The 24,157-nt window shown below is 37.0% G+C and overlaps 4 protein-coding genes, 1 long non-coding RNA gene, 1 other non-coding gene and 2 pseudogenes across 8 annotated transcripts; 2 read left to right on the plus strand and 6 right to left on the minus strand.

The window, feature by feature from the left end:
• Positions 1–246: 246 nt before the first annotated feature.
• LOC109124790 (gamma-aminobutyrate transaminase POP2, mitochondrial) lies at positions 247–4,212 on the plus strand. Its single transcript, XM_010512754.3, has 19 exons — positions 247–515; positions 896–996; positions 1,111–1,195; positions 1,285–1,357; positions 1,456–1,553; positions 1,704–1,796; positions 1,890–1,963; positions 2,052–2,090; positions 2,179–2,267; positions 2,341–2,417; positions 2,511–2,585; positions 2,703–2,750; positions 2,856–2,939; positions 3,025–3,112; positions 3,193–3,271; positions 3,426–3,519; positions 3,601–3,679; positions 3,760–3,875; positions 3,991–4,212. The coding sequence occupies exons 1-19, from the start codon at positions 342–344 to the stop codon at positions 4,066–4,068; spliced, it is 1,644 nt and encodes a 547-aa protein (XP_010511056.3). The 5' UTR covers positions 247–341; the 3' UTR covers positions 4,069–4,212.
• LOC104787235 (uncharacterized) lies at positions 4,088–6,937 on the plus strand (annotated as a pseudogene).
• Positions 6,938–6,987: 50 nt separating this feature from the next.
• Positions 6,988–7,547, minus strand: LOC109125577 (uncharacterized). The gene is made up of 2 exons (XM_019227474.2): positions 7,389–7,547; positions 6,988–7,227 (listed from the first exon to the last, which is right to left on the minus strand). The coding sequence occupies exons 1-2, from the start codon at positions 7,482–7,484 to the stop codon at positions 7,108–7,110; spliced, it is 216 nt and encodes a 71-aa protein (XP_019083019.1). The 5' UTR covers positions 7,485–7,547; the 3' UTR covers positions 6,988–7,107.
• A 92-nt stretch (positions 7,548–7,639) lies between these two features.
• On the minus strand, positions 7,640–11,092 carry LOC104706438 (uncharacterized). 2 transcript variants are annotated; one of them, XM_087507743.1, is made up of 5 exons: positions 10,767–11,092; positions 8,595–10,444; positions 8,292–8,496; positions 8,016–8,212; positions 7,640–7,896 (listed from the first exon to the last, which is right to left on the minus strand). In XM_087507743.1, the coding sequence occupies exons 2-5, from the start codon at positions 10,441–10,443 to the stop codon at positions 7,817–7,819; spliced, it is 2,331 nt and encodes a 776-aa protein (XP_087363869.1). In that variant the 5' UTR covers position 10,444; positions 10,767–11,092; the 3' UTR covers positions 7,640–7,816. The 2 variants fall into 2 exon arrangements, with proteins under 2 accessions (XP_087363869.1, XP_010420938.2); XM_010422636.2 differs by having other exon boundaries at positions 8,016–8,203; positions 10,767–11,087.
• Positions 11,093–12,605: 1,513 nt separating this feature from the next.
• On the minus strand, positions 12,606–13,220 carry LOC104787244 (large ribosomal subunit protein eL27y). The gene has a single exon (XM_010512784.3). The coding sequence runs from the start codon at positions 13,143–13,145 to the stop codon at positions 12,738–12,740; it is 408 nt and encodes a 135-aa protein (XP_010511086.1). The 5' UTR covers positions 13,146–13,220; the 3' UTR covers positions 12,606–12,737.
• A 4,039-nt stretch (positions 13,221–17,259) lies between these two features.
• Positions 17,260–17,366, minus strand: LOC147949718 (small nucleolar RNA R71). Its single transcript, XR_015565184.1, has one exon. It is a non-coding gene; the product is annotated as a small nucleolar RNA R71 (small nucleolar RNA).
• Positions 17,367–18,898: 1,532 nt separating this feature from the next.
• On the minus strand, positions 18,899–19,684 carry LOC104787253 (uncharacterized). The gene is made up of 3 exons (XR_015594816.1): positions 19,613–19,684; positions 19,324–19,468; positions 18,899–19,213 (listed from the first exon to the last, which is right to left on the minus strand). It is a non-coding gene; the product is annotated as an uncharacterized LOC104787253 (long non-coding RNA).
• A 3,106-nt stretch (positions 19,685–22,790) lies between these two features.
• On the minus strand, positions 22,791–23,740 carry LOC147949719 (protein CYSTEINE-RICH TRANSMEMBRANE MODULE 9 pseudogene; annotated as a pseudogene). The gene is made up of 2 exons (XR_015596758.1): positions 23,601–23,740; positions 22,791–23,003 (listed from the first exon to the last, which is right to left on the minus strand). The product of XR_015596758.1 is annotated as a protein CYSTEINE-RICH TRANSMEMBRANE MODULE 9 pseudogene (transcript).
• Between the last annotated feature and the right edge of the window lie 417 nt (positions 23,741–24,157).

Raw genomic sequence — 24,157 nt, forward strand, 5'->3', positions numbered from 1 at the left:
TTGGTTTTAGATTTTTTAAAAATCTATTTTAAAGCTAATCAAGATTTTGCAAAAATTGGATTTCCTAAAAATTAGGGAATCCAAATTTTGTTGGTTTTTGGTAATTTTTAAAAAAAAACCAAAATCTATGTTTTACTAGTTTTTCATTTTTAAGCGTGACTTGAATTCTTTTTTCTATTTTTCTTTTTTTAATAAATTTTTAACATAAAATCTAAAAACCATAAACCAAAGTCTAAAATCTAAAAACTAGAAACTAGAATTCAAAAACTACTTAAAAACTTGTAAAACATTCATGGCCTAATAATAAAATGACTCAATGACACGTCACTGATCAAAATCAAATGGGACTCAAAGAGATATTTTTATTGATTCATAATCACATCATCCTCTGTTTTTTAACCAATCTCAGAGTCTCCAGGAATCTTCAGACTCTCTCCTTCGATCTCTTTTTTTTTTTCCGAGAACTGAAAATGGTTGTCATCAACAGCCTCCGACGCTTGGCCCGTACCACTCAGGTTGTTTCTTCAACTTCTTTAACTCTATTTTGCCGTTTCCATCTTCGTGGCGCTTAGTAGATCAAGATTCAGAATAACATTGAAATGCCAAAAACTTGTGTGGGTGATAAAAAAAAAGTGATTTTTTTTTTTGTTCAAACACACCAAATTGACCATGGATCAAGATATAAAAAAAAAGGTCATAACTTTTTGGGTATATACTGTTTAGGATTCTCCAGTAATCATGGTACAAGGTTTTCATATATTATGTTTTTATATAAATGTGAAACCAATAATTTTCTTGTGGTGAATAGTGTTTTATAATAGCGATGTGATTCATGTAGCTTTTAAACATTAGTGCTAATAAGATCTCTCTCTCTATCTCTTTTTTCTCATGGCAGGTTAATTTGCACAGTAGGTATGCAACATGCATGTCTGGGAACTCTACTTCTAGGAGGATCTTCACTACAGAGGCATCACCTGAGAAGCAAAATTCAGTTGGGTGAGTGTTTTTTTTTTTTTTATGATGCTTGAGGGTTGAAAACTAGAGGCTTTCTTTGTTTAGGTTTAACGAGACATCATGAATAGTGGTAATTGTGTTTTTGGTTAAGAGCAGGTCTAAGGGGCATGATATGCTTGCACCTTTTACTGCTGGATGGCAGAGTGCTGATGTACATCCCTTGATCATTGCTAAGTCTGAGGTACATATCAAAGTGTCATAATATTCATCGTTGTACTATGCTAATGTTGGTTCAAACAGTTATGTAATAGTGTGGCATTCTTCTTACAGGGAAGTTATGTGTTTGATGACAATGGTAAAAAGTATCTTGATTCTCTCGCTGGTCTTTGGTGTACTGCCTTAGGTATTCTTCTTTCTATTACTACATACTTCTGGATATGTGTGCAAGTCTTACCATTATGTCATTGATTCAGTGTCTCATTGATACTCAAAATTTTGCAGGAGGAAATGAGCAAAGGCTTGTTTCTGCAGCTGTTGAGCAGTTGAAGACCTTGCCATTTTATCACTCCTTCTGGAACCGTACTACTAAACCTTCTCTGGTACTCAAGACTTTTTACTTCTGTGTCATTATTATGATGTTTTTCTACAGTCTGCTGCTACTTTCTGTGAGCTGTTAAGACTCAGGGTAGTAGAGACTTGATGCTAATCTGAGAGAATTTGATCACTATCTGTTTTTCCTGCTAAAACAGGACCTTGCTAAGGATCTTTTAGACATGTTCACGGCCAACAAAATGGCGAAAGCATTTTTTACAAACAGTGGATCAGAAGCCAATGATACTCAGGTTTCTATAACTATACGCAGTACCTTGATCACTTAATACCTAACCTGTTGTCCTGTAAGAGCTGTTTATGAATCTCTTGTATGTATAATGCAGGTAAAGCTGGTTTGGTATTACAATAACGCACTTGGAAGGCCAGAGAAGAAAAAATTTATCGCTAGAAATAAATCGTGAGAATGGATATTTGCTTGTCATTTTTCGTTTGTCTGTGTTTATAAGATCTTTTAAGTGTTTATAAGTTTGGTGTTACGATTTCAGGTACCATGGCTCCACTCTTATATCAGCAAGTTTGTCCGGGTAGGATATATATAGTTCCTCAAATATTGCTCTTAGCTGTGGTAAAGATTCATTTTGTTTCCCTAAAAGCTTTTATCTGTTGTTCCAGCCTTCCAGCGCTGCACCAAAATTTTGATTTACCTGCACCATTTGTGCTGCACACAGATTGCCCTCATTATTGGCGTTTCCATCTTCCAGGTATGAGTGATTCTCGCTTCCATTCTAAAAGAAGAGTATTACTTTTAGTTTAACCTTGGAATTGTTTGTGCAGGCGAATCGGAAGAGGACTTCTCAACCAGATTAGCCAAAAATTTAGAGGATCTTATCATCAAAGAGGGGCCAGAAACTGTAAACATTCAATAATATCTTACGTGAATGTCAGTCTTTATGCATTAAAGATAATTTTGGTATCTCAATCTAACAGAAATGTCTTCTTACTAGATTGGTGCTTTTATAGCTGAGCCAGTCATGGGTGCTGGGGGTGTGATACCTCCACCTGCTACCTACTTTGAAAAGGTCCTTTTCTGAATCTTTGTCGGTATTAAGTACCACTAGAATGATTATGTGGTTTAGTGGTTAGATCTTTGTGGATGTGATATATTTGCCATTCCAATTTCTCTTTATATGCTGCAGATCCAAGCTGTTGTTAAAAAATATGATATCTTGTTCATCGCTGATGAGGTATGTGCCTATGAAACTATCAGTCGACACACAGGATCATGACCCCAAAATCGATCACAAGAAAATATATCACTATCTTTTTTTTCATTTTGTTTGGCTTTTAAGGTGATATGCGCTTTTGGAAGGCTCGGGACAATGTTTGGCTGTGACAAATACAACATCAAGCCAGATCTTGTGTCCTTAGCTAAGGTGAAATTTTGCAAGCTGAGTAGTAGCTTTTTTATCTCTGTTGGCATAATATCCCTGACATGTTGTAAATGTTATTAAAATGCAGGCACTTTCTTCAGCATATATGCCGATTGGAGCCATTCTTATGAGTCAAGAAGTGGCAGATGTCATCTATTCCCAAAGCAACAAGCTAGGTACTTTTGTAAACTAATAAATGCTCACTGTGGTAGTAGTATTCCAATGTTCTGATCTTAAATACTTTTTCTATTTTCAGGTGCTTTCTCGCATGGATTCACTTATTCTGGTCATCCAGTTTCATGTGCCGTAGCAATTGAAGCATTAAAGATATACAAGTAAGCTTTTGTCACTTTGCTCGTTCTTTTTAAGTGAGCCAGTTTTTAGATTGTGATTTTCCATAAACTAAGAACCTGACACTCAGGTGATTTAAGTTTCTCCATTTTCTATTCTTACAACACTTTTTTGACGTTTTATATTTTTATATTACAGGGAGAAGAACATACCAGAGTATGTCGCCAAAATTGCCCCAAGGTTTCAAGATGGTCTTAAAGCTTTTGCCCCTAGTAGTCCTATTATTGGAGAGGTACTATTTCTCTTGGTCTTTACTTACCAGTTTTTGTCTTTTAGAAGTATTTGACTAAGGGCATTTGGGATGGTTGGCTAGATAAGAGGAACAGGTTTGATTCTTGGGACTGAGTTTGCAGACAACAAATCCCCAAACGAACCATTTCCACCAGAATGGGGTAAAATCTCTCTCATGACCAAACTAAAAGTCTCTTCTCCTAAACTCATTGCCATCTAAATCGCTACACCATATTCACAGGTGTTGGGGCATACTTTGGAGCTGAGTGCCAAAAGCGAGGTATGTTAGTCCGTGTAGCAGGTGATAGCATTATGATGTCTCCACCGCTCATTATCTCACCTGAAGAGATCGACGAGGTAAAATTTGAGACAGTATCATGCCTTTTTTTATGCTAAATCTGGTGACTTGTTCCCTAAAACACTCTGCTTCCTTCTTCTTCTTCCCTCCTTGGGGTTTTGATCATTTTTCCAGTTGATCTCTATCTACGGGAAAGCATTGAAGGAAACTGAAAAGAAGGTAAAAGAACTCAAGGCTCAGCACAAGAAGTAAAGAAGCAGAGAGTCTAATGATGTTGATGAAAAAAGTTTTTCTATGTTCTGTCATCTTTCCTTATGAATTGTTTTTGTCACTCACTAGCTTTACACAATTCGATAATTATATATGCATAATAATAAAGGTTCCAGCTTTATTTCAGAGCTCTCTTTCACCACATGACTCGATCGTGAACCAAAAAAAAAAAGGAAAGATGCCTTCCTTCTATCGGGCCCATTGACTAGCCAACTGTCTCTAAGTTCAGTTTAAAAAGAGATGCCTAGGTGGTTCTTCGGTTGAGATCTTTTTCGTTTCCTTGTTAGATCTCTCCAAGTCGTTGTTCTCTCTCCGTTTGCCATAGCGTTCTTGTTAGATCCCAAAAAGGGTTGGAGTTGAGAAGACGCTCATGTCCATTGATAACAATTATAATGGAAAAAATTATAGCTTTTTGTGTGACTCAGACCCTTGTCACCCATTCTACAAGCAAAAGCTTAACAAATACCGCAAGGAAGTATATTTCCCGTTGTTGACTGCTCATCGTTATCGGTGTCACTCTTTTCGTTATCCTAAGAAATCTGATGGCCTCTCAATCAAGGACTTTGGTATTATTAAGCTCACAGCGCAGTTCGTGGTGCGGTACGGCTGGTTTTTTCTGCGTGGTTTGAGACAGAAACTGGGCTATTACAAACCCCAGTTTGAGTTTTTGGAGCGGTCTAGTACCAGGTTTAATTACTATTACGACCTTGTTCGTGCCTACGCTACTGTGTTAAGGCCTTTTACTGAAACTCTCATAACCAATGATGCTAGCTTTATTGGTCTTTTTCCGGCTTTTTTCAACCTTCTTCAGTTGGAAAAGCTGGAGAAAGGTAATGTGATGGCTTTGATCGATTTGCATGCTTTAGTCAGTGGTGTTGACCGTTTTGCTCACTTTGATGATGAAGACTATAACAGAACCTGCATACCTTTCATCCATGATGCTCCATTATCCAGAGATTCACCCACTCGGATTTAACCAGCCTACTACTACTACTACTACTCAAGCGCAACCTGTTGAGCTAAGAAGACCTCGATCTCGTGAATATGAATTCTTTGAAAACCATATCACACTCAATGAGCTTGGTATCATTAAGCTCACAGCACAGTTTGTGGCTCGGTATGGTCCGCGGTTTCGTCGTGATTTGATGAAGAAAGTGGTTATGAATCCTCTGTTTGAGTTTCTGAAACAAACTGATGATGATCGGAACAACAAGTCAAGATTTTTCAATCTGATTGAATATCGTTATTCCAGAGTGTTACTGCCTTCGGATCAGCTGTTGAGGACTGAGGATGGTTGTACCTCCGGGGTACTTGAGTTTTTCTCAAAATGTCTTCAGTTGGAGAAGCTGGAGGACGGAGTTGAGATGGCTACCGTTGATTTGCATGCGTTTGTTGGTGGTCTTGACTTTTTTACTCACATGTATGGTGCCTCCTTTGATTATATCCTGCCACAACCTGAACGCCTTTCAAAGTTTATGGGATCTCAGCTCTGTAACCCTCAGAATCTTCAAGATTGTTGTGTAGATGATGATGCACTAGAACCCTTTCTTTTTCGACCTTCATTTAGATTCCCTGCAAAGGGGATCACACTCAAGGAGCTTGGTACTATTATGCTCACAGCGCAGTTTGTGGCTAGGTATGGGTTGTATTTCAAACGAGGTTTGCGCAAGGAAGTGGTTTTGAACCGTCAGTTTGGGTTTATGCAGCTATCTGATAGGAGGTACTATTTCTACTCTGGGCTTGTACGGCAAACGTTCTTGTGAGGTTTTTAGAAATTCTCCGAGTCCTGGAGATGGAGGAGGAAGCCGGTTTGCTTGCCTTTGTGGGTGTTGTTGACTGTTTTGCTCACTTTGATGATGAAGAGTATCGTGTTGTCATGCCACCACCGGTACACCGTTTGATTAAAATGATCCCACCAATACTAAGGGGGCCTGGTACCCTTGTGCTGCCTCCTCCAAAGAGATCTCGAGGTGCTACTACTATTCATCAGTATTGTGTAGATCTCGATCTTGATGATCCTAAGCCTCATCCTTTTAGGGAACCTCCTCTAAGACCTGCAACTACTACATTTCACGATGGGTTGTGTTTCACACGCAAGGAGGTATGTATTATTAAGGTCACGGCGCAGTTTGAGGCACGGTATGGCGTGGTTTTTATGTGGGCTTTGATGACTAGAGTGGCTGAGAAGAAGACAACTCAAGAGTTTGAGTTTATGGAGCCGACCAGTGGTAGCAGGTTTTGTTTCTGCAGTCAGCTTGTTGAGTTTTATTCCAGAGTATTGTTGCCTTGGAAAAGGTTTGATGCGGACACCGTTCTTGAGAGTTTTTTCGATTGGGTGGATCGTTTCCAGCAAGAGGGACTGGATTTGGCTATGGGTTGTTTGAATGATTTTGTAAGTTCTCTTGACTGTTTTGCTGCCATAGATGGTGTCCCAATCCCACCACCACACGTCAGCTTTAAACTGGCTATTCCTGGTCGAGCTTGTGAGCAGAGTCTATCCCCTTTAATGCAACCTCCTCCTGCTGTGTCTTTACCTGAGGAACCAGAGCCAAAGACTGCACCACCTCCGGCTGTGCCTTTACCTGAGGAAGCAGAGCCAAAGAGACGAAAGTTTGACGACGAGTCAGCTCTTGCTCAGCGTGCAGTGATAACACGTTTTCAGGGTTCTTCTACAACTATCAGCGTTTTTGTTCCAGACGTTGGTGAAGTCGTTTTCAGAAAAAAATAGATCCAAATTTTCTAGCAAATATGATTAGAATGGGACTTCTCACGATGTGATCAGAAAGTCAGAACCAATATCTGACCAAACCAAAGATGAAGAAACAGTAAGCCACACATGACCATACGCAGCTACATCAGTAACAACATTAGGACAAAACATAGATGTTCCAGTCTTCCAGATTTGATAAAATGTATATAAATTGAAAACCCAGAAAAACAAAAATATCATTGACTTAAAAGAGAGTCTCTTTGATTAGAAAACATTTACGATATAGTTTTGGTCTCTGGGACATTTGCAAATCAAGATTTAGGACGTTTTTTACTTGCTTCTCTTCTTGATCTTCTCTCCCTCGAACTTAAAGAAGTCTTGAACCCTGCTCCATCTTTGTTCTCCGAGTCATACACATCTTTAAACGATTTCTGCATAAATTCATTGTTAAAGGGACAACGTTAATAAAGACCATGTTGCCACAAAAAAAAAAACAAAAAAACAAAACAAAATGACACCAAAGACGATTGCTTAATGAGCGAGCACTCTCTACTCAAAGAAATCAAGGAGTTGTTTCATAATAATGACTAACCTCTCGGATCTCAGCGAAGCTAACGGCATAGAAGGTTACAACGGAGACTGCGACAATTCCTAGAACAGGGAGTGCAATATGGCTTATCCCTTCCATCTTTACTCTTCTCAGGACCAAACGTGAAGATAAGACTCTTGAGGATAATACTTCTTTATATATATAGTATCTGAAATTTTTTTATTTTTTTTTCATATATCTAAATTTAACCACTTTTTTCACTTGAAACCGTTTTAAGAATAAAGATTAGCTTATGTCCAAACAACATTTCAATCACCAACAATCAGAAGAAGAAGAAGAATCCTGTAATTATTAGTTTCTGGGATACAACTTAAATTGGTAAAAACTTCTATTAATAATACAAATCAAACTCTAAGAGGAATCACAAATTTAAACCCTATGATGATTACAGAGAGAGAGAGAGGTGAAGTTCAAGTGAACAGATTCTCCGAATAACCACATTCATAGCTAGCTTCCTTTTCCAACTTGTATATCTCAGCATCATCGAAACCTGTTCACATTTCATTCAAAACCTTTTTTTAACAACTTGTCTCACACCAATCAATACATATATGGTCAACAACATATGTATTCTCAGAAACAAGATTCTACTACATGTGAAGCTTTTACCTGAACCCAAGTCTTCTGTTTCATCAATAACAACAGCTACTTCTTCTGTCCTCTTAATCGGCTCAAGTGACTTCCAGTCTGAGCTTCCATTCCCTTCTATACAAACTTGGTTTCTCGAAACCCAGTCTTCAACAACTTCCATGTTGCTGTGTAATAACGGGTCTACAGTGTCATCACCGCTGTTTTCACTGCTGCCCCTAAAGGAGACATACAAAGAACCTTTAAGTTCTGTTTTGAAGAAACACTGTGTCTAAGAGTAAGAGAATTCAAACTTACAGTCGTCTGAGGCGCATATTATACTGAACAAATAAAAGATCACTGAGCCGTTGTCGCTCAATGGAATTCTTTGTTTCATATATTTGGGAGATTAGTGTCAGGTTTCTCACTGAGCCAATCGATGAGCTGCATGTCTGACTCAGAATGCGTATAGCAAAACGTGACAGGTTCAAACAGCTTTCTCCATATGTAGACCACCATTCAGCTAAATGATAAAGAACAAGTTAAGTACATACGATACACTTGAACACATATGAAGAAGTCTTAATGAGATTTCAATAAATAAGAAAGATATTGGTGTACCAGGAAGCATAGTGTCACGAGTTCTGATTGCTAAGTTCCTTGCGAAAATCCCAAGAGCGTTCTTGTAAGAGTGCATGTCCTTAATGATTATATCTTGAATGTTGACGTCAGGGACCAACTTCTCTATACAATCAACCACAGCTAAATGGATCTCACTACGCATTTCTTCGTCAATGCTATAGAAGAACTTTGGGTTAAGATAGAAACCAGCAGCATGTAAAGGAAGACGATGTTGTTGCAACCACCACCTATCAATAATTTTCCAGTAGATGGTGTAATCCTCCTTGTGTATCATATGTGTCTTAATTGCTTCCTTTGCTCTGTATACCGCTGCATAGACATACCCCATTGCAGGCTTCCTTTCAGAACAAACTATCCTCAAAACCCGCAAAAGAGGACCAGTTATATAGGTTGCCAATGTTATTGCTTTCCAGAAACCCTCATCATTGATAGTCTCAGTAATTGCTAATCCACCTGCTTCCTTCGAATATGAACAATCGTTCCACTCGGATGAAGTAACCATAGCCTGCAAATGGGGTTTTAGATCAGCAATTCTTGCCATTGTTGTAAAATTTGTGGCTGAACTGGTAACGCCTGGTTGCACAATATCAATGCCAAAAGTGAACTTCCTCATCAGATTCAAAACACCACTATGATTGTAAATAATTCTTGTGACAGTTCGAGCTTGTTCGATAATCTCGCTTATCCAGTCCATCTTTCCGAATCCTTCCAGCATCTTGTCTATGCAGTCTGCAGCACAAGGAACCCAGTACAAAGAAGGATACACATCCATCAACCTTTTCCCAGCAGCGACGTAATGGTCTTCACATTTGGTAATCACTTGAACAATATTGCTATCACCTATCTCTTCAACCACCTCCTTAAGTATCTCAAACAACTTATCCTCAGAATCTAACATCTCCGATGCGTCAACGGATTTCAGAAACACTACTTTCTCCGGGCAGTAAACCAAAAACTTGAGGATCTTAAAGCAGCCTTCGTTGGAGTTTAATTCTTGAACTAGAACAGAACAGCCTGTCTTTTTCCACAGAGACTTACATTCATCAATTTCTTTCTTCACTTCCTCTACGCAACTCTTCAAAATCCAGCCTCTGAGGTCTTCACATGTGGGACTAGAAACACCAAACCCTCCAGAAACAATTTCATCCATAAACGGTTGGAAATTAGCAGAATTAGCCACATCAAAATCAGCTCCAGTATCAAACAGAAACCGTCCCATGGCTATATGAACTGTTTTCTCCCGGTCTTTAGAAGACGGATGCACAATGTTCTTCACGCTACTAATAGCCACAGGAATCAAATTGTCCATATCTCGACCAAGCAAGTCACTCATACTGTTCCCAACACCAACCTCAACATTAGCCAAATCATTCCTCTCAAAAGCATTATTCTTTCTACTCCTGTAAGTTCTCTGCTTCGTCCTCCCCGTGCTTTGACCAGCAACCACATCAGAACCCGGCGATTTAAAACCATTGTCCACATCAGAAGGAGCAACAACCTGAGTTTCAGCTTCACAAGGAGGGAAATAAGCTATAGGCAAGGGATCAGGACTCGATTTACGCCTCTTCCTCTGACGTCTCACAGTACCATCAATACACTGCTGCAAGAAGAGACGAACCTCATCAGGGACTTGATCACAGATCGTGCCTTGTCCCTTCTTACCAGCAAGATGTTCCTTAACCCTTGTAATACCACCTCCTTTAAACATCTTACGACAGTAAAGACATCTCATCTGAACTCTATCACCATATTTGTAAACTTCACAGTGCTTCCACGCACTGTCTTGTTTCTGCGGTGTAAGAGCTACAGGCTCTAAATCCGAATCCATCCTACAAAAAAACTCGCAAAAAACAAAGAACCCATCAAATTCACATTGCTGATTCCAAAAACCCTAGATCCTCCACATTACGAGATCACACAACTTATAAGAGGAACTCAGCTGCTGGATATAATATAAAGCTCGCAAATTTCGTAACAAAAATGTTAAATTTTCGTTCATTCGATACAAATCGGATTATATTGAATCGACCCATCAGCGCAAGAGCTTTGAAAAACGCAAAATTCATAACCCCAGTGCAGCAAAATCGTAAATTTCTGAGTTTGTTTTTGAATAATTCATCTCTAGTAAGAACAAACAAACAAAGAACGAACCTTTTTGGTTTAGGGGTTCGTGACCGGGTTGGTTACGCGACAAATCGGTTCGGTAAACAAAAGAAACTGGATGAAATTCCGGTACAAGGACTTCGGTTCCGGGGAAGGAGAAGGTGGAATCGACCGGAGAAGAAGAGGTTAAGGAACAGCGGGGAAGGATCTGAAGACGACGGAGGAATGCAATGTCGAAGAAATTTTATGAGATGACCCGGCTCGATTAGGGTTCGATAGAAGAAACAAGTTGGGCAGCTTTTCTGGTTTATAAAAACGACAACTTTTATTTATTTTTCTATTCCAAAATTAAATCTAAATCTCTCTAGTGTTTTGGCTTAAACTTGTTTTTGTGGTTAAATCGGTTTTTTTTTTTAATTTGAGGACTAAAGTGATAATTTATGTAAAGTATAAGGTCTGATATGATGATAACTGACTTTATGTGGGGGTATCTTTTAATTTTTGTCCTCTCAAAATGATTTTGGGTTAATAATATTTATTGTTTGTTCAAGGTCTTTTATCATAAAATTAATTAGAGGTTGAATACAAAAATTAACATTTTAATTTCATAAAATAACTTTCTTTGACCATTTTTAAAAAGTTTAGTTATTAAATACAAATATATTGTCAAAAAGAATTCAAAATTAGTTTTAGAATGTTACGTAACTTTTTTATAAAGTAAATTTTTTTTAGACATTATTCATTTTGAATTCTTTTTGACAATTATACTATTAGATGTTCAATTATGATTTTAGTTATGTAGGTTTTTATAGTTAATAACACCAATTTAAAATAAAAACAAATTTGTATATATTAATTTTTTGACAGAAACAAAATCTGTCCTTGCTCTACATCTTATATATTTGTTCTATTTCAGAAAAGTCATAAACAATGGATTAATGTTTAAACAAAATTCATCATTACCTCATTACAACTTCCCTGAAATTCAATTTAACATGAAAACAAATGTTAAAAAAATGTCATCGTGAACAATATGAAGTGAGAGACAACCTTTTTACAAGCTAATCAAGATCGTCAATAACAATCAACCTAAACTCCTACTTTGGTTCTGAAAGATGACAAGTAGATTATATAAAATACTTGCATTGTAGTTAAGTTGAAGCTAATGATTTGTTATCTTCAAGTAGTGAAATGAATGAATATGAGGCAGGCTAGTTACAAAGATAATTAGCTTTCATCTTGGCTCTGCACAGAAGATTCAACGTTTAGAGGTAATAATAGGGAGGTATTGGGATAGGGATGGAACATTCAATTTTCGTTTTGTTTAAGAAAAGATGGAAATAGTTGGTATTTCGCTTTGCTATTGAGTCGCATAACTTTTGTCCAAGGAGATTTGGTTGCATAACTCAAGTTTCAGAAATGTATTAGGCACTGCTACTTATCTTAATTGTCAAGATAAAAATGGCAGTTCCACACTAACACATCATAATCATCTCCTAACTTCTTTATATTCATATCCAAGGAAGAAATTAATTTCCAATCTTTAACAGCTAAACAACATGGTTGAAGAAAAGATTCAAATCACCTCTCTAGCTTCTTATGCAGTTACTGGTTACAACACTATCTATCTATAACACTAAAACATGCTTCTACAGAGAGACTCTGCATCTCTGTAGTCTCTGTTAAAGAACAGAGACTACAAATAATACTTATCAAGCAGAAACCTAAGACTGTAAAACAATACAAAAGCTTATCCTTGGTTCATAATCAATAAGTGGTGATGATTGAAGGCAATACTTACTCCACACTCTTTAACAGTAATGTAATCAATTCAGCTATTAAACCGGATACGATTAAGGCAATCAAAATAGCAAAACATGATCACAATTCAAAAGACAAATCCAACTTCAATTCCAACCGAAACGTCTTAACACAACCATGATCCGCATTCATTCTATAGAAGTAAAAACAAAAATTGTAAATTATAAAATCCGATAAAGATAAAATCTCAAAGGCACTTCAGAACCTGAGCTTGGTAAAGAACCACCTGTTCTTCCCAGTCTTGAAACGCTCCTCAAGCTTAGCCTTAGCTTCCTTAAGAGCAGTCACCTTCTTATCCTTGCTCTGAAGAGCATCGACAGTCGCGACTTCCTTCAGATCCACATCGAGCGTGTAACGAGTAGGCATCAGATGCTGGTAATTCACGAGCTTGATGAAACATTTGACACGTGACTTCTTCGCCGTCTTCTTCGCGGAGTCCTTTCGAATGACTTTGCTCGGATACTTCTTCAGTCCCACTACGAGACAGTGTCCGTAACCGCGGCTGCTGTTTCCGTCGTCGAAGGATTTGATGATCACTGCCTTCTTCCCGGCGTAACGGCCTTGGAGGAGGATCACGGCTTTGTTCTGCTTCAGAAACTTCACCATTGTTTCGGTTTCTCTCACACCACCGCAACGAAGAAACCCTAATTTAAGAGAGATGATTGTGTTTATATAGTGTTCGAGCACACCAAAAAAAACCCTAATTTGATCATTTCAACATCAATTTCGGCCCATTTAGATGAGATTACCCCTAAAGGCCCATATCACTTTCTAAATTCATTTTATGCCCTGAAGACACCAAATTCGAAAATATATTTTCTGTTTTTTTTTGCCAACAAATTCGAAAATATATTTCAAACACCACCATTTCATATGTTTTTTTTTGGATAATATGAAAGAATATACATAGAAGACTTTTATTCAAAAATATATTTATATAAATAGAAGATTAAAAAAAAAAATATCCAACCATAGTTTGTGTTAATGAGTTCTTCTCTCTCTTATAACAAATATTTTAGCTGCATAAAAATCGATTTTTATGTGACAATCCGTCCCGTGTACCCCACTAGCCCACCCCTAACTGTCCTAACGGACCGTTCGTAGGGTCCATGGGACGGGTTGTTACATCAATTGGTGACAGCTTGTCATGTGGGAAGGTTGTTAAAGGGTGAAGATCAGGGTTCGAGGAACGTCTGGCGCACCAATAACCTACTGGTGGATTGGGATATCCACAATGATGGGTTACGATCGATGCCCTGCAGGGCCAGCTTGGAGTCCGTTTGGGCGGCTAGCGGTGGGCTGGTGGGGTCCACAGATGATCCGTTAGGGCGGCTAGCGGTGGGCTAGTGGAGTCCGCGGGACGGGTTGTCACAACTCCAAGCAGTTTTGTTTGCAAGAAGGGAACATAGTAGTGTTCGGCAAGTTGTACATAGTAATGAGTCTAATATGAAGACCAAGGAAGTGAATGACGAGATTAGCTTTTGGGATTGTAAGGCGAGGGAGACAAGTGTTGAAATGCTGAGAGGTTAGGGGATTTGTTGATGCCCAACGAAGTGAAGGGCGAGATTAGCTTTTGGCTATGATGATTGAAGTTCTTATTAGTATTGTGATGGGTTTGTGAACTTTGAAACTCTATTGTCTAATTTGGTGAAAGTAGTTATGTAAGCTATTGTATTTGTATTGACTGGGTTTGGTTTAATGCATTACTATAGAACTGAATCATAATCTTTTCTTACGTCTAGGTCTAGTGTTTGAATGAAAGATCTTGGCTTTCTGGATCCTTTGTTTCCGTTTTTTCTTCTCACTTATTTCAATCTCTTACTAATTTAGCAAGTAAAGAAAGAATCAGATTTTTTTTACATTCAGGATAACCAAGTAAACGTGCTTTGCTGATGGCTATGATTTTATGGCAGTGAGATTGTTTCATTGGTATTTCACATAGAGGATATGTTGCTTATTACTTCATTGGTATTTCACATAGAGGATATGCTGCTTATTACTTCAACACATGGACTTCTTTTTTGCTGATGGCTTGCAACATTTGATTCTCTTCCCAAAATTAGTTCATCAATTCAACATTGCCATAAAAAAGAATCTAAGAATATAATGTTGATAAGTTACTAAGAGCATCTCCATTGTTCAGTATTAGTTAGGTGTAATTTTTAATATAAAAGAGAAAAAAATGCTTTCACTTTTTTTTCCTTCTCTCTCGCGACGGAGATTGCGAAGTTGAAAGATATTTTTGTCAATGATCCGTTCTTGGCCGTTAGCTCAGCCTCGACCAGTGGATGGCGGATCGCAACGGCAATTCTCGGTGAGGGAACTGACGACTTGGTTAGCCTTGTTTTTGTCTTTCTGATATGAAATCCATTTTTTTTGCAGGATCATTTTGCTGAGAATAACTCATTAAGTTAACGATTGAGGAAGAGTGAAGAAGAAGACTTAAGCAGACTGCTTAAATTAACGATTAAGGAAGAGGGTACTAAGATCTTGTAGGTTTTTATTCATCCTTGTCTCTCTGTTTGTGATAACTCTCTAATTTATATATTTTTAGCATCCTTTTTTATCCATATTTTGCATTGTTCATAACTCTAACTTAGCATTTTTAGGTCATTAACTGTAGGAATTCACTTTTAGACCATTTAGGGTGTTGCATTTCTGCATTTGCATATTTTGGATGAAAACAGGTGCTAAAGAGCCAAAAATGGGGGAAAACAAGTACAATCTGAGTATGTACCCGAAGGAGCCATCGAGCTGCAAGAACAAGTCCGAACCCCAACACGATCGAGGAGGATCCGAGAGCATGAAGAACAACCCGAAGATCCACCCGAAAAGTAACCTGACTTCACCCTCGTGTACCCCATCGAGTAGACCATCGGGCATGTCTGGGAAGCTAGGTCAAAAGGGTTTCCATATATAAACTCCCTCCTCTCCTAGCTCGCAAAGAAGCACGCCGCAGACCCTCAAACCAGAGAGCGATAGCTTCTGTGAGAGAACTGAGCGACTCAAACATTTTCCTTTTCATTTTCCATTTTTATTTCATAGTTTTTATAGTTTTCTTAGATTTTTATCTTGTACTCTTTCTACTCTACTCTATCTTTTAATACAATGCAAGTTTCATTCGTTTCCGTTATTTTGTTCCTTGTTATCATGTCCGAGTAGTGTAGTAAAGTTTCTAGGGATGGGATAGATGATTTTGTGTTCTTGATCGGTTAGGATGCCTTAGTTTGATTGTAAATGATTGATAGATTTCCTTCTAGGTTGGTGTTCTTAATGTTGTCAACAGACCGAGAGGTTGAGATTAGATCTAGGGTGTTTCAACGACCGAGAGGTGTAGATGAAATGCGTGAATTAGCCAATGCTAGAGGTTTACTTGACTCTAAGTAAGGGATTAGATGAGTTTGAGTTTACTGACAATAATGAATCTTTCTTAATGCCTACTTGTTCATATTGCTAGTGCGAGAGTGTGGTAAGTGATCAAGGTTGATTGTTGCTAGTGCAAGAGTGTGGTGACAAGGTTTTAGAGATTCATTGTCTAGGAAATAATTTCTTGAGGCATGTAAGGCATTTGTACTGGTCTAGAATACTTAGGATTCGATTACCCCATCCTTAGAAGCTTTCGTATTTTATTTGTTTACATTTTCTTTACTTACTCGACGTCTTACCCGATCAGGTACACGATAACCTGCATCGAGTAATACCTCGAGCTGTTCATATCTCATTTGCTTACTCGATCACCCCATTCGATCATGTACTCGACTGCCTGCCTTAAGTGCTTAGGTGATGTGGTTTCTTTGTTTATATTCCTTTCTTTTATTTATTTTAGGACTGTTAGAACAAAAACCCTATCTGCTTGGCTTGACTTGTATTGTTCTGATCATATCCTTCCTGCTAGCAATAGACAACCATTTGGATTGATAACCCTTTGTACTACAACTGCATAGGGAATTGATACCCTAGGTGAAAACCCTACTATCAATTTGGCGCCGTTGCCATTTGGTTGATTTCATTTTGCTACGTTTAGGATTTCAGCACTTTCTAGATCAAGTTCTTTTGTTTATATTTGGTTTGGATACTGACTTGTTTGCTTTCGCAGCGTTTGTTTTGAATCTTAGGTACAACCTGAGCACCCACCCGACCCGTCACTTGATCACCTGGATCGAGTTGATCCTCGTGTACACACTCAGACAACTACCTGTGCATGCAAACACGATCCAGAGGTAGCCAGAACCTGAGTCCTTTCATCGACAACATCGACAGAGCTAGGCTCCTCAAACAACAACAAGTTCAACCAGAACCAGCAATCATTGAGGAGACGATGAATAATCAGAACGGTCCACCAGCTCCTCAAGCAAGGACCAATATAGGAGCAGGAGATGCTCCAACTACTCACACTCAAAGGAATGGCATTGTGCCACCAATTGTGCAGAACAACAATTTTGAGATCAAGAGTAGTCTCATCCAGATGATACAGAGTAATAAGTTTCATGGATTGCCAATGGAGGACCGATTGGATCATCTGGATGAATTTGATAGGCTCTGTAGCCTCACTAAGATCAATGGAGTCAGTGAAGATGGATTCAAGCACAGGTTTTTCCCATTCTCTTTGGGAGACAAAGCACACATCTGGGAGAAATCGCTCCCTAAGGAGTCCATCACCACTTGGGAAGCGTGCAAGAAGGCATTCTTTGCCAAATTCTTCTCCAACTCCAGAACCGCAAGGCTGAGAAATGACATTTTCAGCTTTGTTCAGAAGAACAATGAAACATTCAGTGAAGCTTGGGAATGTTTCAAGGGATACACTACCCGATGTCCACATCACGGCTTCAACAGTGCTTCATTGCATTGCAATATGAAAAAATATTATGTGGTGATTTTGTAGGGTAGGTAAACAAAATTTTAAAACTTTTACAATGTGGCAAATTAGTCGTCCAATATAGGTGGCTTACGGGCCAGAAGTGGACATGGGACCAACCAAAAGAGGTGGGTACAAGGGACGAGAGTGGACATAAAGCCCACTAAGAGGGGTAATGTCGGCATGTTACAAATAACATAGTTTCGGGTGGAATTTAAGTGTTGAGTTTGTTCTTTATAAAATTAGATTCCAATCCATGGAGATTTTTTCGAGTTCCTATTCTTGGGAAAATGAGATATTTTTGGCTGGAATTTAAGTGGTAAGCTTGTTCTTTATAAAACTAGTTTCCACATTGTATCAATTTCAAAGTTTGAAGTATAATCAAAATAAGTATAGTTAGTTTCGTTAGTGATCATTATTATTGGGGGTGGATTCTCACTCCCACATAAGCCCGCGTCCATGAACATTTACAAAAGCCCAAAAACTATTGGAATGTGAGCGAGGGTATTCCAGTCTTTCCAATGGACGAACTGACGCAATACCCTATAAATACTAGTGTAAAACACCTAAAAAGGGGAGGACAAAAAAAAGGAAGAAACGGTTAGAGAAAACGACAAGCAATTGACGGTAGACTCGTCGATAGCTTAAGTTGGACGAGCTACTTAGTTCGTCTTTTCTCTTTTAACTTGTTACTCTCGTCTTATTTGACTCGTCTAGTCGAATATTGTAGACCGACTTTCACGTGTCTCGGCACAAATTTATAAAGAGAGTTTTGACACCTTTTCTACCAAACTAAATCTCGAATTGTAATCGATAAGAACATCAAAAATCACGATTGATATAAATTAAATTAATCAAATTTATTTGATCCTTTGTTTGAGATGATGCTTTGTTTGAAATATAATATTGTGTATTCATTACTGATTATTTTAATCTCAAAAATGATGATATAATTTGTGGATATTATGATTGTATATCCTTTTTCAGCATTATGATTGTATATCAATGAACATACAGATATCTACAACTTATATGCATGCATAAATAATATAAAATTTGTTTACAAAAACTTTTCTAGCCGATGTGAGATGTTGTAAATAGTTTTTTTCCCGTAGACTATATTTTTTCTTTTCTCTAAAAAGCATTTAATAATAAAAAAATACTATATTTTTCAGAAATATTAAATAATAAAGTAGTTAATCATGATTGAATGATTAAAATCCTATGTGGACAATCTTAGAAGCTCATAGTTCCTACTTTTTATTAGTTGTTCAAAAAATTTCGAATGGAACCTTGTACATATTAATTTTATTTCCATAAATTATACTTTTTTGTTCTAAAAAATCTTAATAAACTCTAAAAATTGGCAATTTTTTGGGTTACACTTAAAACTGCAAATCAAAACACATCCATCCTCAGCATCACTATCGTCAAATAGTTTTTACATATATATATATATATATATGTGTGTGTGTGTGTGTTTCTTGCAGCAACAATTGAATAGTTTTCTTTGGATAGTTACGAGCTCGTAGCTATTTTTCTTCTTTTTCTTTGACATATATAGAAACAAAATACACGAAACAAAGGAGAATCATGGATCCGTTTCATACAATGAAGCAAATAAACTTAAATATGCAACGTGGGAGTCCTTACAGACGAATAATATAATCTATATATAACATATTGATGGATCTTTTTATTACGTGTTGTTTTCTGATTTGGTGAACGACTTCAGTCTCATCATGCTGACGGTGATTCTGATAAGCAATATTTTCACGATAGACATTCCCCAAGTGCCTGGAAACATCCGCAACAAATTCTGTAGACAGACAGATCATTTAAAGTAAAGTTGAATATCTTGCAAAGTAATTGGAGCGAAACTATATATAAACAGAATTATAAAGAAAGTAAATTAAAAGAAATATATACTCTGTTATTTTCGCTGGTTCGATGCCCTTGGATTTGGTCTCCACTGCTGCTGCCGAAGGATCACCCACCATCGCATCTCTAGTAGGATAACCAATCGGCGGTGGCGGTGTGTAGGAACCTGATGAAGTCTGTGAAGGTTTTTCCACTGTGCATAAAAAGATTAATTAGTTATCTAATTGGTATGTATAGAACAATTTGTTCATGCATGATTATATTTTATATATGTGGCAAAAAAAGATTATACGTCGTCGGACATTGATCATGACTTAAGAAATAATAGAAGAGTTACCGCATAAGGAATTCTGCTCGGATTGATTCATTCTGATTCCAGGAGTTGAAAGAGTGATGAAGTGAGAATTATGAAGTGAAGTGAGTGTTGTGGTTCTAGATTTAAGGAAGTTGAATATTAAGATTTAAAAAAATATATATCTATCCTCGAAATAAAAGAAAGAAAAGTCAATATTGAACAATAAAAACATCTGTTTGACCAAAAAAAAAAAAGAAAAATAAAAACAAGAAAGGGAAACCGATGGTTGAGATGAAAGGGAAACCGATGGTTGAGATGAAAGTGAGAAATGGACAGAAGCATGTTCAACCTCATAATTAAATCCTACCATCAACTTGCCACACATATCGCAAAAAGACAGACCCTTGTCTCTCACGAGTCATGTCTATGAAGCGACATGGTGAATCACATCCACATGGTTTGATGCATCAATGGCTTTCGTCACGTACATGACGTACACGAAGATTACGTAATCTCAATTATTTTTCAGGCCTAAAGCAACTAAACTGGGAAATAATTTTAAAACACCAGTGTTTTGTGTGTTTCCTTGTTATAAAATTCATTTGTATATCTCAACTTTAAGCTCAAGTTCTTATCTTTAAAGAGATCGAGTAATGCGATGGCAGGCTTGGCAGCTACGGTAGCTAAAGAAGCTCATTCCGTAGGAGTTATACTGATAAATTCGTAGTAGTACTCCTAAGTTGTTTTCCTTAATGCCAAATATTCTTCCTGCCAGATTGTGTTATTTATAATTAACTTTATATGTACTTAAGTATATGGTAGAGGTGGATAATGTCATTGTGGCCTTGGCCTATAACATATGTATATTAAAACTTTGGTTATTGAAAGGTAGATGTTGAATAGCAACATGAAAATTTATGCGGTGATTTGTAGGGTTGGTAAACAAAATTTTAAAACTTTTGGGATGCGGTAAATTGGCCTTCAAATATAGGATGCTCAGATGACAGAAATGGGCATGAGACCAACCAAAAGAGGTGGGTCCAAGGACCGAGAGTGGACATAGAACCCACTAAGAAGTAATGGTCGGGATGTTACAAATAGCATTGCTTCGGTGGAATCTAAGTGATGTGTCTGTGTTTTATAGGTTTTAACCATAGTTTTACATTTGTTTTGAGTCTTTAATTGAGTCAAAATGTGATTTTTAGTCTTTTGTGAGTATGTACAAGTTTTAGGTTACTTAGGAAGGAAATTGAACGTTTTGGGGATGAAAACATGCATTTGGAGCTAATTTGGTGAAGACTGGTCAGTCTTGCAAGCAGATGGAGCGGACGCAAAAGAAGCAACCGAGATCGACCAGTCCAACTTTTTATTTTCCGTTTTAAACCGATTTTTAGGGTTTTATATATTTTAGTATTTAAGCTAGAGGCTCGACTTCTAGAAAAATATCTTTGATTCTACGCAGCTTTTGAGTACTTGTAAGCTTTGGGAGAAGATCTCTAATCCTTTTTAACCATTTGGAGAAGAATTCTAAACACTTTTTATTTATATTCTTTTGCAATTCAATTATGTTTTCTTCATCATTGATTTGTTGTTCTTTCATCTCTATGTATGAGTAGTTTTCTGTTGGATTTATGGTTTCATAAGGTTTCTATGATTAGTTAATGTTGTTTTGTTAGATTTGGGATTCATCGTATTGTTTTTCATCTATTGTTGTTCTTACTGTTTAAGCTAGATTGATCACCTAGATTAACATTTTAGGTTTAATTCATCAAAGTACCAAAAATATTGTTGAGTTGCTTGAAAAGAATATAGGTGAACAAAGTAAATCTTAACCAACAGGAGTTGAAGTTAAAGACATTTTGTAAACACATCAAATTCGGACCATGTTAGTGCTTGCTTGATTTTCTAAATTCAAACCGAAGTTTATGGTTTAGAAAGTTCAGACCTACCTTGATTTTCTAAATTCTAAATTTAAGGAGATTGAATATCAAGAATTTTTTTTTTTTTAATATCCTCGAAAGAAAAGAAAGAAAAGCCAATATAGAACAATAAAAACATCAAACTCACGGGCAACTCACCGGGCAGACCTACCTTAGCCGAGGAGAGCGACACCGATGGTTGAGATGAAAGTGAGAAATGGACAGAAGCATGTTCAACCTCATAAATCCTACCGTCAACTTGCCACACAGGCCTACACATATCGCAAAAAAGAAGACCCTTGTCTCTCGCGAGTCATTTCTCTGAAGCAACATGCATGGTGAATCACATCCAAATGGTTTAATGGAGAGATGGCTTTCGTCACGTACATGACGTACACGTATGTGACGTAATCTCAATTTTTTGTTCATGGATCTGTCTTTTAGCTAGCACCTCTTAAACACTCGGTGATTTTTTTTTGTATTCCTTTAGACTCTTTAATTTGTAAATAACCTCTTTTGAAAGAGAGTGAGAAGTGAGTACGTTTCCTTTTCTTTACTATGGTTTTTTAATTGGCGGTTTCACCGCCGTTTAAACCTGTCGCTGTCGCTCATTCAGCCACTTAAAAAAGAACAGGCCTAATAAGGTTTCTGACATCTTATTTGAATCTTATAAGTATACATATGCTCTAAATCATGCATATATATATATCAAACGTAAAATGTTAACATATAATAATTTTGATTTAGCCAATACTTTATTACTTGATACTTTTTTAACCTCCCAAATAAGGACACTTTCTTTGAAATTGAACTCAATGTTTGTCTAACTTCCACACTCGATCCACAAAAATAGCATTTTATCATTCAGCTTGAAATACATGATATTATCATGATTCATGAGTAATACTATATATATAACAAGTATCCCCTTGACATATCTCGTTTGATATATTCACCTGAATAATTTTTTTTTTTTTTTTTTGTCAAAATTCACCTGAATAATTCATGCATGATTTAGAACATAACAAGTAGCATATATTGGGCTTTTCTATGGAATAAAGGGGAAATATTTTAATTTCCCACTAATTCTTAATTTGATTGGTCATGAAAGAAAGATAAGACATAGCCCACCTAGTTATTCTGTTTGGGTAACCCAGGCAATCACATCTACCAATTGCGTGAGGAACTGAAACACATCATTTCGTTACTAACTGATGATTCGATCATCGATGGATTTATTCTTTTCTTTTATTAGCTAAAACGATCTATTCGAGGTTTGGTAAAAATAAAAAAACGATCTATTTAACAAACCAATTCACTGCAATATAAATAATCACTTAATATAAAACATAACAACCATCCACAGAATATATTCCATACACAGAGTACGTAACATAACTAGCATCAAATTGTTTTTTATTACAGCAATAATAATTTGCATGAAAGCGTCAATTCCGAAGGCTGATCATCAGAAGCATGCGTCCAGGACACAACAGCAGCATATGGCAGCACAACTGCCAATAGACAAAACCACATATATTAACGGTTAGTGCCAATTTTATGTAAGGGATATGGCTTTACAATATTTAAAGTAGTAACAATTTCTGGAAAAAAAATTTAGCAACGTACGTAACATTCCATGAATTAAATTATTTTAGTTGTTTGTTCGAAAAACAAATTCTTAGCTGAGAACTCTGAAGTTGGATTAAGTTTTATAATTTGTCAATGAAGGGAAAAAAAGTTAAGTCTGAGGGTGAATTTAAAACCGAAACAAAATTTGCAAGAAAGAACTAGTTGTCAAAAAACACACACCAAATTTTAAATTTAATCCCAACTAAAATGTTGAAAAAAAAACAAATATTAACAATAAAATGTTGACCCGTTTCTCCAAGAACTTGATTTGACAGATTTTCATATTATACCAAAAGATACATTTCAAACCAATAGTTCGAGTCGAATTAAAAACAATCCATAAAAAAAAAAAAAAACATATAGAAGAGAGTACGTAAAAATTGAAGAAAAATATTGTAACATGAAACCTACACAGTTAGAAGTTAGAACCATGATATATATCTAGAGTACGTAAATATGAAAGAAAAAAACATACGTACCATCCTTTCCAAAACCCATCGCCCTTGGACTTAGTCTCCACAGCGGCGGCTGGAGGATCACCAACCATCGCATCTCTGGTCGGGTAACCAATCGGCGGTGGACTAAATTTAAGGAAGTTGAATATTAAGAAGTTCTCTTTTTAAAAAAATATCCTCGAAATGAAAGAAAGAAAAGTCAATATTGAACAATAAAAACATTTAAGTACTCACGGACAACTCAAGTCTCAAGGGCAGACCTATCTTATTAGCCGATGAAAGCGAAACCGATGGTTAAGATGAAAATGAAAAATGGACAGAAGCATGTTCAACCTCATATATCCTACCGTCAACTTGCCACACAGGCCTACACATATCGCAAAAAAGACGACCCTTGTCTCTCTCGAGTCATTTCTCTGAAGCAACATGCATGGTGAATCACATCCAAATGGTTTAATGACGCAGAGATGGCTTTCGTCACGTACATGACGTAATCTCATTTTTTTTTGTTCATGGATCTGTCTTTTAGTTAGCACCCCTTAAAGTAAACTCGGTGTTTTTTTTTTTTGTATTCCTTTAGA

Source organism: Camelina sativa, chromosome 1 (genome assembly GCF_030686135.1).
Source record: "Camelina sativa cultivar CO46 ecotype springtype chromosome 1, ASM3068613v1".
Classification (NCBI taxonomy): Eukaryota; Viridiplantae; Streptophyta; class Magnoliopsida; order Brassicales; family Brassicaceae; genus Camelina; species Camelina sativa.